Source organism: Lathamus discolor, chromosome 6, assembly GCF_037157495.1.
Source record: "Lathamus discolor isolate bLatDis1 chromosome 6, bLatDis1.hap1, whole genome shotgun sequence".
Taxonomy (NCBI): Eukaryota; Metazoa; Chordata; class Aves; order Psittaciformes; family Psittacidae; genus Lathamus; species Lathamus discolor.
In genome coordinates this window covers 60,654,534-60,671,278 of record NC_088889.1, presented here as the reverse complement: position 1 = coordinate 60,671,278, position 16,745 = coordinate 60,654,534, and the positions used below count along the sequence as shown (strand labels likewise).

Genomic DNA, 16,745 nt, shown 5'->3' with positions numbered 1-16,745 from the left:
TCTGAAATAAACATCTTGTAAATTATTGTAAATCTTGTAAAATCTCAGCTCTGACTTTGCAAAAGACAGCTCCATTAAGTAGTCCTAGATTTATTTTTTTTTAAGTGGATTTCTTTGCATTTCATTTTACTTCTGAGTGTTGACCCAAATATTTTAAAATCCAGCCTTTACCATTTGCAAGGTTTCTTATCATTCACTCACTAAGTTGTCATAGTTACGTTTCTGATTTGACAACCAAAAGCAAATGCTTGTAACCACTTGTGATTTCTAAAATAAGTAAGCTCGTTCAAACAGATGGACATTCTGTTCAGCTGAGGAAGAGCTGGTGGTATGTGTAATGCTGGCTAATAGCAGATTTCTGCTGGCATTCCTTGTTTTAGATGAAGAACAACTGTTTGACTAAACTATAGTGCTAGTGCCCCATAATAATACATAACTTTCTAGTAATGAAAATTACTGCTTAAGCAGAGGAGGGTGATGACTTGATCACAGACAGCATAACCAGAATCAATAGTTGGTCTGAAACAATGCACTTCCATCATTTGGGGGAGCTGGAAGGAATGTGGTAGGGTTGTGCTAGGGAACTTAAACTTGTTGGAGTAATGCTGTCTCTACTTCTGAGATCTCATTTCCTGTTTTCCAGGTTGTAGTTTACAAACAGCCAGTTGCTTTTGGCTTCAGGAAGGAGCAAGTAGCTTTGCCTGTGAAGTTTGGAAGAGTTGCCTCATGACAATGTATTCACTCTTGATAGCACTGTAGCCTCTTCCCTTACAATCTGGTAGCTGAACTGCTGACTGTGTGTTCTTGCATAGACAATATTAAGGAAATGGAATGGAAACAATCTGTTTCCATTCAGGGTGGTGATGGTGACAACTGCTTATCTTCACTGTGCCTCCACATGTTGCCCTTTTGTAAAAGAACCCCCTGACCTGAACAGTGCAGGAGATGTTAATGTCTGCTGTGCTCGGTTCCTTAGGTTACCCCACGTACAAAGAGAAGGTGAAAAAGCGACCAGGCGGAAGGCCGGAGGTGATTTACAACTACGTCCAAAGACCGTTTATTCGGATGTCATGGGAGAAGGAGGAAGGGAAGAGTCGGCATGTTGACTTCCAGTGCGTGAAGAGCAAATCTATTACAAATCTAGCTGCAGCAGCTGCAGATATACCCCAGGACCAGCTTGTGGTAATGCATCCTACCCCCCAAGTAGATGAGCTGGATATTCTGCCTATTCATCCTCCACCTAGTAACAGTGAGATGGATCCCGAGGGACAAAACCCACTGCTCTGATCTAGACTCTTAATAAAACAAAAGCATGCTACTTTAAAGCAACGCTGTACTTGACTCACACTACACTGCAATTCCAGTTTTTTTTCCATTGTGTAACAGTGTTTAGGATATTGCAGTGCGGACCTTTGAAAAGACCAAAGGGAGTGCCCAATTGTTTTTGAAAGAGTACAGATCAAACATCCTGGGGTTACAGTTACATGTATGTGTTTACCAGTAGGTTTGTGACATTGGTGATTTGTATGCTGGACTGTCCTCACTCTGAAGCCCATCAGAAGCAATGGGATGCCAGTGGCTGTTGTTACACAGGGTTAGAATGCGGAATTGGAATTGATAGTAGCACTTTATAAATGGTTGATAAATGGAATTTGAAGCCATTTTTTATAAATGTGTTGCACAATACTAACAAAGTGCTTCTATCAAAAGTATTAACTGTAAATAGTTTTGCTCTGAATAGGTTGACCCTTTTAAAGTTATTTTAAACGGTTGAGCACAAAACTACTTACTATTGGGTTTTTGGATTGAGGACATGATTCAATTACCCATGTAACATCTTGTTAAACTCAAAGTTCTTCAGTGAATTTTTTCACTTGTTTGCAGCGTGAGCCATGTTCAGAACTTGTGAACAATGGATAGGGGCTTTATCTTAAATTTTGCCTTACCTTAATCTGTTCACAAATATTTATTTAACACATTTTTCATAAGTGTCATGAAATAGGAAAATGCAGATGGTTCATTCTTCATTTATTAATGATTGTAAACAAGTTTTTCATGCAAATAAAGTTTCCATTATTTTAATGGGTTTGAATTACGTGTGACTAAGATGAAGTATATAGATGAATTCTGAAAGTAGCTGCTCTTCTTTCCTTGGAGAAGGGTGGTCAGTATTAACTTAAATACTTGTTTTTCAGGAGGAATCTGGTCATATCAGGCTATCTTAACCTACCTTACTGTTGTGTTTTTCCAAGTACAAACTTGAACCTAGGAGTAGGTAACAATAGCTCCTCTGTTGTGGCAAAAAATGGTATCAGTGTATGTAAGGCAGTAGTTGTTTTCCTTCTTCCCCCAAAGCTAAAGAAATCATAAATACCAACTGCTTCTAGCATGCAGCGTCAGCAGAGTTTTATCAAATTTATTTATCAAAGTAAATGCTCCATCTTAGAACAAGGGAAACATTTATTTTAAAAATATTTAACTGTCTAATACATTACACTTTAACAATATTTATAGTAAAGGATTCTTACAAGAAAGAATAAACAGCTTTATGGTACAATTAGTATAAGAAATATCCACATGGGGACTGTTTTGCAGTGTAAAAACACACCATACATCTGAAATGGTCATTTGCATATAAAAGCTACCACTGATGCCAGTGAGTTGCACAGTGATTTAAAAAAAATTTCAAACAACAGAATCCAAAATATACAAGTATTGCAAGCTATACACGGCTAACCAAATCAACACAGAACACTGGAGCAGGTTATTCCACTTTGTCTGAAGTTACACATGGTAGGATGAGTTAGATTCCGATACAGCTTTTATGAAATTCATACATAAAAGCTGCTCAGTCAAACAAGCTTCACAGACTGTAGAACTCCACCAGTAAATGCACTTTGATATTTGGATTTCAGAGCCAGGTGCATCATTTTACAAGGGCCATGGCAAGTCACTGAAGTCCACAGGGCCACCGAGGCCTGCGTCTGCTTCAAGAAGGCTCATGATTACTGCCATTGCTGCTTCGTCGTTGCTAGGGCTGCTTGATCCTTGATCGTTGTCAATCATATCAATGCCTATATGAGAGTTCTCCCCTGGAAGCATAAATAAATTAAGTTATCACAAGTTCAGGGTTATTCAGTTGTTGCAGGCACTTGCCATATGACTTGACGTAAGAGTATCTGAACAGGCTCAGCTATATTGGCAGTACTAATCTGTTTGATATCCAGGTTGCCAGAGTTCTAAGGATACCATTGATAGCTGGGTGCCAGAGGACAGAGGCTAGGTCTCTCCTCAGAAATGATCAATACATGGATGACCTCATGTGCTATACCTCAAAATTCAATCTAGATCAGCCTCTAGGTTTTGGCCTAGTCTTTCTCCCTGTCTTCAGTTGTTTAAAAGCAGTCATAAAAGCAGGTAAGGAGTTCAGTTAATTCACACTGATTCAGCAAGAGATGAGAGGCTTGTAAGTACTGTCTTAAACCAAATTACAACATAAAGTAAGCAGCAAAACAGACTGCCAGGCAAACAGGTATGTTACGGGCTTTGTGCCTCAGCTACAGCCTGCAGGTAGCAAAAGCAAGTTATTGCTAAACACCACCACATTTTTGTGTTTCACTGGTATTGAGGCACCTCAGTGTGTGACTTGCACTTACCAAGAATAGAGGAGTTGTCAGAATATGGATAACCAGAATTATCTTGGATTTGCCCAGACAGTAACCCAGCTGAAGAAATGTCTGGAGTGCCACCATTCAAGATCTTGAAAGGAAAAACAGAAGCCACAAACAAGCATGAAATATTGTATTAAGTCTAAATTGCCCTATATTGGTATTCTTAATATAGGGAAGATGGGCTTCCTGACACAACACCTACAGCCCAGCTAATCAAACTTGTAAACCAGGAGCTACTTCCTCTGTGTGATGCCCATGAAGCAGGTATCAGATGGACTGTATCACCATTAGAAAGGAAATCAAGTTGGTACTAATGCGCTAAACTTCTGAAAAGGTCATAGAAAATGTTCTCAGGAGATTTCTGGGGGTCATCTTTGTAAATGTTCCATCTGTAGGTGATCATAATTACACTTTCTACAGAAATACTTTTGAATTTACAAATATAGTGTATGTGAAGTACTGTCAACTAAGATCCTTAATTTTGGGAGTAAAATCCTCCCAGACAGACTGCATGAGCAGAGCATTGCTCCTGGCTGGCAAGTCTAACCATGTTTTGGTATGCAGCAGCATGGCTCCAGAGCACCAGTGTTCATCAGAAACAAGAACCTTCTCCGGGATTCTTAAATAACAAGGGAATAGCAGAACCTGAGCCATAGTTTTGTACCACACAGAGGTGTGTGCACTGGAAGGTAAGTACTTGGGAGCTCTTGACGGCAGCATCAGATAGAACTTGTGTTGTTTCTAAGCAAATACAGTCTTCTGACTAAGGCGATAGATGGAAGGGGTGGGTCCCCTCTTGGAAATACCCAGCTCTCCATGGGCATTTGCCTTTATTACATTACAGCAGCCCCTACTCTGTGCAGGTGCTGCATTACTGTAGAGCAGAAGGGTAAGAATAACTGCTCCTAGAATTACATACAACTCAGTTTGTTCCAACTGCAAGTTTTATTTCAAAGAACAAAGAGAGCCAGGAATAGACAGAAATAGTTGTTTCTGTTATATACTCCAGTACAAGCAATTCCTGTGTATAGTCATAAGTTCTAGGGGAAAAAAGTAAGTCTGAATGCACAGAATAAGGATCTGGGTAAGTGCTCTTCTTGCCTCGAATGTAACTACCATAAACAGCAATTTGCAAGACTTAAATGCAGTCAGTACTAGTGTTCAGGTTGTTAAGTACTGGTAATGGTATATGAGCGCTACTCAAGTAGTCTTAGAACAAGGCATGCTACGTGGTATTGACTTAAACTGTCAGTGCATAGTAAAGCATCTCATCGTCATATTTTGTGCTACAGCAGTACAGTAAAACTGCTGCGATTCATTTGGGCACTGTGCTCAAACGACAGCACTTCCAGTGTTCGCCGGTACGTGGTGTTAGAGAGTTTTTGGAGGCTCAAGAGAGGAGGAGAGCTGTTGCAGCTCTTAAAGAAACATCTACAGAGCAGCGGCGTTCCAAAGCTGCCAGTGTTTAAGAACGCGTGGTCTCTGCACTTCAGGGTGTACTGTCCGGCCATTTCTACCACCAGGATACTCTGACTTGCTGCCAGGCTTTTTCAGCCAAGCAGCCAAGAGGAGCCCAGGATAAATTACATCATGTGTAATTTACACACATGATTTTGTGTTGCTTCCCACCCCTGCTACAAGACTGGTTGTAAAGGTTGCTCTTACCTTCTTGCCTCCTGGGGAGGATGTGTCCGGTGGTGGTGTGCTGGTGATGTTCAGTGGACTTGAACCGCAGCTAGAAGGTGATGATCCTCTTATCCTAAAAAATGCGTAACACAGGGAATGAATTTGCCAGCAACTTTGAGACTCAGGCTCTAGAGACCTGGAGTTTGAATGCTGACTTTACTGTCAGCTGGCATAAGGTGTTAAAAGCATGACCCTCATTTCTGTGATTTTCTCCTTTTTTCAGTGTCACTCAAATCAGCAGTAGCAATGCTTTTATTTGCAGCTTGATACACAGCTGTGTGTCAATTGTCCAGCTTGCTCCTTGCTCTGCAAGCTTCACCTCCTCCTGCCCCCTTTGCTTGCCCCTGGTACAGCCTTCACAGGGAGTCAGAAGTAAAAGGTCCTGGTCATTGAGGAAAGCCTCAACTTTTGTATTTTACCTCAATTTAGACCAGCTAAGGATTTGAGCCGCCTCAGTCGCAGTAACCTGGGCTCCTTAAGTGAGCTACTGCTGCAGAAATACACTGGACATTTGACAGAGTTAATATTAAACTGCTCAAAGCAGTTTTTTTCACTTCAATTTTCCATAGCTTGATCAAATATAATTTTGTTATTAATGAACAACTGTAGAACCAACAAGGAGGAGGAGCAGTTATGAAGAAAAGCAATGGAAATGGGAATCTTATCCTTGGCAGAGCTCCCCTGGGAAAGCTGAACAGAAGGCAGCTTTGGAAAATAGTAACAGCTGCTGAAAAAGGACTGGAACTAACCCAGGGTCTTGAAATGAAATGAAAACATGGGCGGTGAGCGATACTACTACACTCACTACAGGCTAAGTGTGTTACAGCTACTGAAAGGGATGGTTAAGTTTCAAAGTACTGGTTTGGTCTTGGTTTATCTGGGGTTTTTTTCCTTCCTATTCTAATGTTCCCCTAAACAATAATGCAAGTAGTCTCTGGTCTGCAGGAGAAACAAAAGTATGGGAAATGGAGTGAACGTTTTCCCCACCTGCAGCTCAGTATGGCTGAATTACTGCCACTAAACATCTGCTGGATAAGACCACTTTTACAGGAAAGAGAACAATTCCAAAAAGGAAGTTCATGAAGAATAGGGACTGTTAGCCAATAGAAATAAAGTGATACCCACTGGAAGTACCTCTCACCTGCGTGAGGTGGCTGTTCTGAGACGCTGCTCTATGTTACTACAGTCCCCTACTGAAGGGTGCTACAAGACTTGTTTAAATTGAGATGTACATCTTGACTCTTAGAGTGCCCCTGGGAAGGCAAGGCTAACTTAATCCTTGTGTCCTTGCTCAAAGGGCTGTGGCAGGATGGCACAAGCTGAACCTATGCATCTATCAACACTAAAAGCATCTGAGCAAAGTGAAAACAAACTGTGCTTTTTTGGCACAGAGTCAATAGCTTTGGCAGTTGCAGGTTGTGCCACTGACACCCTTAAGTCATTGGAAAAGAATAGCCTGGAAAGGAACTTGTTTCTAGTTAGCTGTTCTTTTTAACTACTGTTTCTGGTAAACAGGTAATTGTCACCATTGCAAACAAAGTTCCAGGATTGGTCTGTTACAGCAGAAAGCTGGAAGGCTGTAACTTTTTCATTCTTTCACTATAGGCCTTTTTGACTGCCTCGGGTGCTCTGAGTGACCTGTAGCTGTCTACTGATAGAATACAATTGTATCATTCTGTACTCTGCTTCAAGAAAGCCTTCCTTAATTTTCTCCTGGAGAACACCACTCATTTTCCTCTAACTTCATACCATTTCCTCTCACCTGTGAATCTCCATGATTTCTTCAGCAATCATCCTCCCTATTTTACCTGCCCCAGCTCTTGTTCCACCTGGAATTCCAGGCACAGTAGGATGGGTCCTTTTTGGGCCACCTGCAATAAGTAGAAATCTTCAGGTCAGGTAAAAGCTTGCAAACCTTTTCCAAAAATCATCTGCATTTAGATGTGCTTTGACAAGCTGCAGGACCTTCTGAACCCCATTTATTTACAACACCAGCTGGTGAGAGTGCCTTCAAATGTATGGAAGGCCCCAACTCGCACTGAGTTACGCTATGTCTCTCAAACAACCCTCTGCTCCAGCAGCGATGTATCATGCAGCACATCCTGACTCTTACTGGAATCTGGGCATTTCAAGCATCTGGTAGCACCTCTTGTGAAGAAGTGGTACACCATAGCTTGTCAGACCAGCTTTATTCTGTGCCTGAAAAGGCTCACCTCCAAAGATGTCTGTTCTTTATTTGTGTAAAGAACTTGCCAGCAGATATTCCATTCAGTATGGGATAAGCCCAAGCTACCCGATGATCATAAACCCCCCGAAGGTAACTGCAAGTATCTAAGAACGGCAGAAAAGCATGAGGTCTGAACAGTTAGAAGCTCACTGCTACTTCAGCGTGATTTGATACTTGCACAACATTTGAGAGGTAGGGAGGAAGGAGCCTGACATACTCAAAAGTGTAGCAAAGGGAAGATCATGTACTGAAAGGGGAAGAAAACCCCTAGCATCGCTTATCCATAATGGGTACTTGTCAGCGTTTAGAAATCGATATTTAACAACAGCAACCCTCAGTGTCTTGGCTCAGACTCACCAGGAGGTGATAAGGTTCACCTAAAAGGTCATCAGATCCTTAGCAGAGCCAGAAACACTTGTAATTAAACTGCACTTGATTCACTTTTCTAGGACAAGAATTGTCAGTATGACGATATTCTTCATCTGTTTCCTTTTCAAAGGATACATTGTAAGAAAAAAAGCTTATCCTATTAAGAGAACAGTTCTCTATTTTTCCCATTCCCAGGAGGCCCAGACACCATGTTATTGCTGTTACTCTACCTTCCATTACTAACCATCATGCCTACCAGCAGCTTCTCTTCCTCTACTATGAGCTGTCTCATGCTTTGCCACCTTTACTTCACCACAGCTCCACTTTCTGAACCTCATCTTTCACAAGGAAATGTAACTGAAAAGCTGAAGTCTTGCACTCTTCTAAGTGCAGCGCATACGACTTACAATGTAATTCCAGACACGTGTAACAGCCTTGCTCTGCAGTTACAAAGGCATAGCTGACAAGTATTATCTCCTGAATAGGGTCTCTAAAAGCAATGGGTCCTGACTCTTCAGCAAGGATCTCAGTATTATCACCATTTCTCATCCACAGACTGTCACCACATATTTCTATTCTATCTCTTTCACCCAGCTCCAGTAACACTTCATTATTAAGATGTGGTCTGCATTATGCTGCACACCATCTGTTATACAAGATGGTTCAGTGACCTGCAGCATCCATAACCAGCCCATGATGATTACCAGAGGTCAGTCTTCATGTCTTGACAAAAAGCGAAATCCAGGGCAGCTGAGGAGTGATAAGCCAAATGACCAACCTGTATTTATGATACATTCCCCCTCAGAGTAGTCATCTGCACTGACCATTGCACCTCAAGTCACTGTTGGGTGATGTACAAATAGCACTAGCCATGATGCAAACGTTTGTCCTCTATGTCAATCCTCCAACCCCATTGATACTTGTTTCTTCTAACTAGCTCATTTGTGCATCTCTGACCAGCTTAACTCCAAAGCTGGTACTTAAGTTCAACAGGACACGAACAACATTTGCACTTCTTTGCCCCCAAACTTATTTTTCTTCAGGACATTAACAAATTCTCAGTGCAAGAGTGCAGCAGATTTGTGCATGCAGGATTAGCTGCTAACAAGGCATGACTGTCAATGATTTCCCCGCTGTAGAGTGGTTACCTTCTCCAGCCTGAAGCACACTGTCCATGCTGTGTGGAGAAGCCGCAAGCTGGGGAAAGGCTGAGTCTCCACTATCAAGTACGTTGGCACTGTGGATATCAAGAATTAAAAGAATCAGTGACAGAAAAACCCTGTGTAACAGTTTCTCTGCCAGCGCGTCAGAATGGAATGCTTCAGGGTGTAAGCAGTTTGTGAGTCACTATCACCTCTGTGAAAGCAATGCTGTGACTGACACCAAGGCTAGATAAACAACCAAAATAAACCACCATGTTATGATTCAAAGCGTGCAACTCAGAACCAAACTGCTTCTCTGCTAAAAGAGTTCCTCTACAGCAGCTATTCTACTGCAAAGCCACTGCACCTGTACAAGAACCCTCAAGGAAAAGGAAAAGCGGAGGGAAAGCCACATGAAAGCAAAGAATTGCACCTCCTGTAAGTCCCTACAAAGACTGGAACCCCAGGTTTTCCCAAAGAAAGAAAGTGTTTGTATTTCTGCAGGCTTTAAAATAAGTATCACATCGTATACTAAACTACTGTAATTATTAAACTAATTGCCTTCTCCCCCAGGATGCAGTTCTGGGTGTTATCTGGAGCAGACACCTACTGTCATACAGAAGACGTGCACATATTTAGGTCAAAGCGCATCTGAACACAGGGTAAAGCATTCAGCATGTACCTGCAGCTGCTAAGAGAAAAATACTTACGAAACGACTGTGTTTGTTGAGACAATGTATTCTACTTCTTTGGTCCAAGGGTTCATGAAACTGAACCAGCGACTCCGCAATGTAATAAAAGAGCCATCTTTTATTTTGAACTTGTAGCAGTTAGTCGTTATTTTTTCTCTTGTCTGCAAAACTAAAGACAGGCAGAAAGCAAGGGACCTTGTGTCAAACAGGCACCACGAGTACATGAACAGAGCCCTTATCTCCTTTCACCCCTGAATTAGACTGCTATTTCTGCAGACACCCCCCACACCCAACCAGAACCTCACATATTCACTAAAAATCCACAGAAGTTGAAGATAATCCTATTGTTTGGCACAGGCCGCACCATGTTCTTGACTAAAGCATTTGCAAACAGAGAGATATCCACATCTTTTCAAGTTTGGTTTTCTTAATACACAATTGTTCCTGGTAGGATCTACAACATTTCTTTACTGAACGATCAATAACCGTACCTTGCCTATGACATTCTGCAAGATGTCCTATATCATCTTGATGAAAATATTCGTAACATGAAGTACCTAGAAGTTCCTGGGGTAAGTATGCCAGAATGGCTGTTGCCCTTGGGAAAAGGAAGGAGAGGGAAAGAAAATAAGAGGATATAATTCATGCCAAGTTGACGGCATCATTACTGACAGATTACTTAAACTCACACTGACACTGGGTAAGACTTGACTAATGTGGCAATGTGTTTTCAGCTTAGAAGGTAAAAAAAAACCCCAAAAATCATTAATATTCTTTTTAATTCTCAGCTAATTAAAAAAGCAGGAAACACCAGCAGCCCTCAGGTATTACATTTGAACTACCACCACTGGAAGGGATGCAAGACTTTCTAAATAGCTTTGGAGGTACACTGTAATATTGAGAATTTAAACCTGAAGAGGAAAAGGCAAAGCAGCGCTGTAGGTAAGTGACAGTGAGCTATACAACAGCCTAGCACGAACTGAAAGGGTCACTCTTGATGAATGTAAACAACAGCTGGAAAACCATTAAATAAGAGTGTATGTGTTTAAATCCAACATTTTGAGGCTTACTATTTTAGAAATTCTTCCGAATTACCCGCCTGCAGAATACATCTGATCTTTTGAAAGTGCCACTCGTTCACAAAGTGCCATACCCTGGCATGACAGAACAGCACACGGAGCAACTGAAAGGCTCGGGATGCTCTCACAGCTCCCTCCGTGACCACCACCTCTAAGCACTGCTGCTGAAGAGCTGGTACGTTAAAAAAAGCTTTCCTTCAAATTAAAACAACCCCCCCAAACAGCTCAACCAAAACCTGCAACCCCCCAAACCCAACCACCCAGACAGCGTTCAGATAGTCTTGCGAGGAAGCACAGTAAGGAGAATCTATCTACTCTATCTCCTCTTAAAGTCCACAAACTCAGCTGACAGACCAGACACATCCTTAAACAAATCCCAGCAGGCAGATTGTCAGCATTTGCAGCCTGGGCTTTTCTATGCTGTAGGCAACTACACTTAAGGCACAGTCAACCTGAAACAGCCCCATCTGAGCAGTCTCAGCCCATCTTGGCAAGGCAGGAAACAAAACAAGCTCTCTCCAACCGACCCTGTATAACTCCTCCATTAGCATCCTTCATCCACCTTTTTTCCCTTAACAATGCCAGCTATTTTGAAGGAAGACACAGGTCATGTGTCTCTGCTATTTAAGAAAATTCAAGCAATTTATTTTGAAAAAGATAAAAATTAGCCTTTTAAATAACACAACATTTATGTTTGAAAGAAGATACCACACTGGTACAAGTTCTCAAGCCTTTTCCACTAAGTAAAGCTTACAAAAAACTTGCCAAGAACTACAAAGGATCACATACAGAAGTACTAATTCAGCAGAATGCATCCAAGTATATAGTTAAATAAAGGTATATGCTATCAAAGCCTAATGCAGCCTGTATAATAACTGAACTATGCAGTGCTTGCCACTTGAAACCACAAGAAAAGTAGTAATCACAGCTCTGTTTCAAGATAGGACAGTAGATTCTTCTGAAGATTATATGCATACATTCCAAATGGGATTCCACTTAACAAATGGGCAGAAATGATCCCTGCATTACTCTAATAAACCATATTTTGGGAAGTTTGGGGTTTTCTTTTAAATTGAACCAGTAATAATGTATAAATACACAGGAATAGCTTTGAACTTGGTCTCAAAAAACAAAATAACCTGCAGTGAGGATTTAGTAAAAAGCTGAAAAGAACAGTTATTTCTTATTCCAATAGTATTTACACTGCTTCAAGTAAAGCAGCCAGTAAAGCAGTGTTAAGACACTGACTTACTGTGGAAGATATTACAAGTATCCTTACCTCTGGTCTACAAAAACAAACTTCCCATCTATTGCGTGTCGAGAAACATACTCTGTGGGTTTCACCCTGATCTCACCGTTGACTGGCTGGGGTACTACGTGAGGATGCAGCCGTCCAATTGCAACAAGACAGCTTAAATTACAACCCTCATTATCCGGTTCATTATCTTCATCCAGTCCCATTTTTGTTGGAGGCCAGCTTTTTAGATATCCTGTACTATGAATAGTGCAAAAGCTTTTGCGGTCTGCTGCAAAAAGAAAACAGAAAAAACCAAAACAACAAACCCCAAAAACAGCAGTTAGGTCATGGATACTGCTTTGGAGAACTTCCTCTCAGTTCTGCTGATAATGCATCTCCTCTCTTATCCAGGAAATTTGGGACACTGCTCACTACGGGATTTTTCAGTACTCCTGCTTCAACGCAGCTAATCTGAGATGATGTGATATACAATTTATCTCTGCAAAACCATGATTGGTACTGAAACACCACACAGGTGGGACCAAGGTTGCTTTTGATAAACTTTAAGTAGAAATTGCATCAGGTTTTATTATTTCAGCAAAGGAAGCAAACTATCTCAAGGACTGTTTGAAGAAATTAATATACTAAATAGATAAACAGGATGCCTCTTTCAGCTTAACATGAGGCTCCTCCAAAAAACAAGAGCAATTTATTTGCCAGAATAGACAGTGTTTGGGGTATACAGGGGATAGCTCTGCACACAGAGGTGAGGATGAAGATTCACAATGACAAGTAATACAAAAGGAGAACTCATTTTGGCAATGAAATACATAATTGTTACCTTTCTTCTTTGAACAGGTTGAAGGAAAATCCTTTTCTTCTACTTTCACCGAAGGTCTGTTGCACTTCATCCTACAAAAGAAGGACCGTCTTGCTCCAGAACACAGTCGTGATGGCCCAGGCGTTATATCTGTTTTAACTGGGAGTCCAGCTGTAACAAAGAGAGGAAGTGAGGAAGCCTTCTTCTTCAGGTACAACATTAACCATACAAAGGATTATATCATACTGCCCAGCTGTACAAAGTTTCAACTTTGCTGGGACTTGCACAGAAGTCCTTTTACATCCTTCTTCAGAAACAAAGTCCTGTCTTGGAGATTTTCATGGAATTGAGTATGTGCAGGACTCAGCTGACCACATCAACATTATAATTTGTGATTAGACCTTCTAGTGTGAAAACAATGATGCAAACTGGAGAACACAGGGCTCTAAACGCAAAGATTAGCAAAAGATTGTACAAATCCACATGAGTTTTGCAATAAATTGTGATTTCTTTGAACACCAATCAACTGATCAAAATAGAGATTATTTACCCCTAACCAGAGCAGTACTTCATACATAGTCACTCAATAGGCCCTTGTCCCTTCAGACTGAAAGGCTTTGCTATCACAACACCCATTCAGAGAGCACATATGCAAGTATAGAGCAGAAACAGCCCAGTGCCATTTCAGGTCCATTCCCCTGGTATGATTTCAGACATCAGTTTTCACTGTAATGATGGCAGGTTATAAAAAGGCAGCAGTGACCTACACAGGTGCTGCAAATCCCCAAGACCACTGGTTATATGCCTGAAGTCTCTCCAGCCTCAAAGCAATAAATGCATATGACCATGCCCTAACCATAAGTCCTGACCTTTATCATATTCCTGCAGGGGATTCTTAGATTCTCTTCTGTTCTGTGGAAAGTAACTGGAGAAACAAGTACCAAAACACACATCAACTCTGGGAGCCAACAGAAGAGGGCTGGTACAAAGTGAGCTCCAGGAAGATGCCTGGCAGGTATCAAGAACACAGGTATCAGCAATGCTAGTGATGAAGCTGGACCTCCAGGGGACAGTGCTCCAAGAGCTGATGGAGGATTTAAGTCACATAGCAACTTTTGCTATCCACTTCAACCATTTCTGCATGGGGATATGTATAAACAAACAGCTACAAACATGTACAAAAACTTCTAGGGCCCTGAAGGCATTTAACGTAAGGAGGAAAACAACGATGCCAAAGCGTAAAGTGTGCCTCCCTTAAAATTAGAATTGACTGAGGTCACAACAAGGAGGTCAGACTGTCCCGCAACCACATGCACTCGAAACTGCTGCTCAGTAGTGAGAGTACAAGCTGTGCCTGAGTCACTCATGCCAACATAAAAATAAATACATACATACATATAAGTACTCTTTAAGAATATGAGCTCTTGAATTTCTACCAATCAGTCTACCATAGCAGATGGGAAGACTGTAATTCACAGTATTTATTTTTGCCGCAACTTTGTCAGAGGCACACAAAAAAAAAAAGGAGCCAGCACTGGATATACATGCTTGACAACCAGACAAAACCAGGAGCCAGAAAAACTTCAGCTGATCCAGCTGGAGCCTCTAGGCTCTCTGCCCTGGAATGATCTCTCTTGGCTTCAGTTTCTGAAATTGAGATGGTGGCTTCTTGAAGATGACATCCTAGAGGTTTGTGCTCCTGACAAGCATGAGACTTAATGACCTGGAAATCTGGAGTTGTAAAATACCACCTTCTACTCAAGCAATCCAGACTCCTGTTAAGAAAGTGAATTAAACACCCACTCACCTCAAAAGCAGCAGAGATACAGAACAACTTTAAAATACCAGAGTGGAATAGAGCTAAGATATGGAGTAGGAAATGATTCCAAGGACCAGTGTAAAAAAACTTTTAAGAGAAAGGTTAGGTCATTGATGGAAGTGGCAATAAAAAATAAACAAACCAAAAGAATCCTCTACCTTGAAAATATCCAAAATAATACTGAAGTGTATTCTGCCATTGAGAATGATGGATTAGAAGAAATGCTTCACAAATTTTAATGGGAAAAACTAAACCTTTGATGCCTGGAAAAAGAGGATACCTCACAAGCGAAGCCGGTTAAACTAATGCAGCTATTCTGCAGCACACACCAAGCCTACCAGTTAGGACATAGCTAAAACTTCCTTGGCATGACACATATACCAAACAGCACACCACACACACACTTTTGACATTAGGCAAATATTCAGCAGCAGTGAATCTGGATACACAACACTGTTTTTCAAAGGTAGCAATACTTACTTTTTGCATCTATAAGCCTTTCTCGTGGTGCAGTGTCAGAAGAAGAGAGCTGCTCCTTGACTTTGGCAATATCTTTAGGATGAAGGTAATCAAATAAACTTTGACCAATCAGATCATTCTGTAGAGATTGAATATTTAGTAAAAAAAGTAATTCAGTATATTTCCTCAACTTTAGCACCTATTGTAAGCAATCCTCTTACATATAGAGCTAACTAAGGACCATTAAACATCCGAGATTCAGGATTTAATGTGAGGTATGTTTATGTTTTCTCTGTATATTTAAGTTATGACTACATTATACAGTCATTTATTTCACTATTTTCAGTAAGAGCTTCGCAGAAACAGCACGCTCAATCCACCACCACAAAACACTCCAGTTCCTCTTCCACCTTTCCCCATGTGCCACACATTTGAAGAAAAAAAAAAGAAGTCATAATTGCCAACGTTCTCTTCCAGTATCTACAATGTGAGGAGGTATGTAGAATATACCTAACACCAAAGGCTTCCTGAAGGAAACTTTTGAAGCGAATACAGTTTTCAAATTTGGCAACAAGGGCAGATGACAGAACGAATGAAGAATCTTATTTACACAATACATGGTGCAAGTTAAGCCTCACGTTAAGCATGTTTTAAAATCTTGGCTTTGGTATAACTGCTTCCCAGTTCCCATCAGTAAATATTCTAGCAAAACCTGAACAGAAAAAAGAAAACCAAGTAGAAAAAATCATGTGAAGCAACTGGAAGAACCTGAGCATTTTTTCAGTATTTGCTTATGCTTCCAATTAGATAATGATTTTGCAAGCCTGAGGGTAAATGCCTGATCAGAATGCATCAATCAGTGAGGTAAATTTAGTTCCTTTTCACCTCCTTGGCTTGAAAGGAATCCAGAAACAATCTTCTCTAATAACATGGCAAAGAAAAACCTCTTTCTTTGCAAGAAATCTCAGCTTTCAAGACACACTATTTACATACATACCCCTCCATATAAACATATAATCATGAAAAAAAGCTTTTCAATCTTTTACGGCCTAACATTACTTAAAATAGAAAAGAATACCTGACTGTAGTTGAGGATCTTGAAGACAGATTCTGAAACAAATAGTATTTTCCCTCTGTCACAGCCCACAACAAAAAGAAATCCATCCGCTGCCTAATTGGGGAGGGGGAGAAAGTTACTAAGGTATAAATCCTCACTGCATCATTATAACCTTTAAAACCACTTTGAATACAGTACAATTTCTACACTAGGAGAGCTGTCTTAACATTTTGAGATAACTGAGTCAACAGGCAAGATACTAAATTACAATAAAGTTTTTTTAGCATCTACAAACATTTTCTGCATAATTCCAGGCATCATGCCCAGAATGTAAAATCACTTTTACGGGAAAAAAGAACCCATGTCTTGTCCAATAATATTACGATTATGTTTCAAATTCCTTCAAATTAAAATATTATTTCAATTGTATTTATTTTATAGTTCCTCTTTCAGAAACCACGTGTAACCTGGGTAGTTACTTACGTGC

At 40.7% G+C, this 16,745-nt stretch overlaps 2 protein-coding genes across 12 annotated transcripts in view; one reads left to right on the top strand and one right to left on the bottom strand.

Annotated features, from left to right (window-relative positions):
* The window catches only part of BTBD10 (BTB domain containing 10), a 33,541-nt gene extending 31,459 nt beyond the window's left edge, over window positions 1-2,082 (top strand). For all 7 annotated transcript variants that reach the window (XM_065683099.1, XM_065683092.1, XM_065683094.1 and 4 more), the window contains one exon: window positions 977-2,082. In XM_065683099.1, the coding sequence (XP_065539171.1) occupies window positions 977-1,287 (311 nt within the window). In that variant the 3' untranslated portion in view covers window positions 1,288-2,082. The remainder of the gene's footprint in view (window positions 1-976) is intronic.
* A 299-nt stretch (window positions 2,083-2,381) lies between these two features.
* Window positions 2,382-16,745, bottom strand: part of BMAL1 (basic helix-loop-helix ARNT like 1) — a 51,902-nt gene continuing 37,538 nt past the window's right edge. For 3 of the 5 annotated variants that reach the window (XM_065683087.1, XM_065683089.1, XM_065683091.1), the window contains 11 exons: window positions 16,280-16,372; window positions 15,223-15,340; window positions 12,945-13,094; window positions 12,146-12,392; window positions 10,279-10,385; window positions 9,806-9,956; window positions 9,102-9,190; window positions 7,120-7,228; window positions 5,337-5,430; window positions 3,657-3,759; window positions 2,382-3,092 (listed from right to left, as the gene is read on the bottom strand). In XM_065683087.1, coding sequence (XP_065539159.1) covers window positions 2,932-3,092; window positions 3,657-3,759; window positions 5,337-5,430; window positions 7,120-7,228; window positions 9,102-9,190; window positions 9,806-9,956; window positions 10,279-10,385; window positions 12,146-12,392; window positions 12,945-13,094; window positions 15,223-15,340; window positions 16,280-16,372 — 1,422 coding nt within the window. In that variant the 3' untranslated portion in view covers window positions 2,382-2,931. The remainder of the gene's footprint in view (window positions 3,093-3,656; window positions 3,760-5,336; window positions 5,431-7,119; window positions 7,229-9,101; window positions 9,191-9,805; window positions 9,957-10,278; window positions 10,386-12,145; window positions 12,393-12,944; window positions 13,095-15,222; window positions 15,341-16,279; window positions 16,373-16,745) is intronic. The other 2 variants (XM_065683088.1, XM_065683090.1) reach the window with 1 other exon arrangement.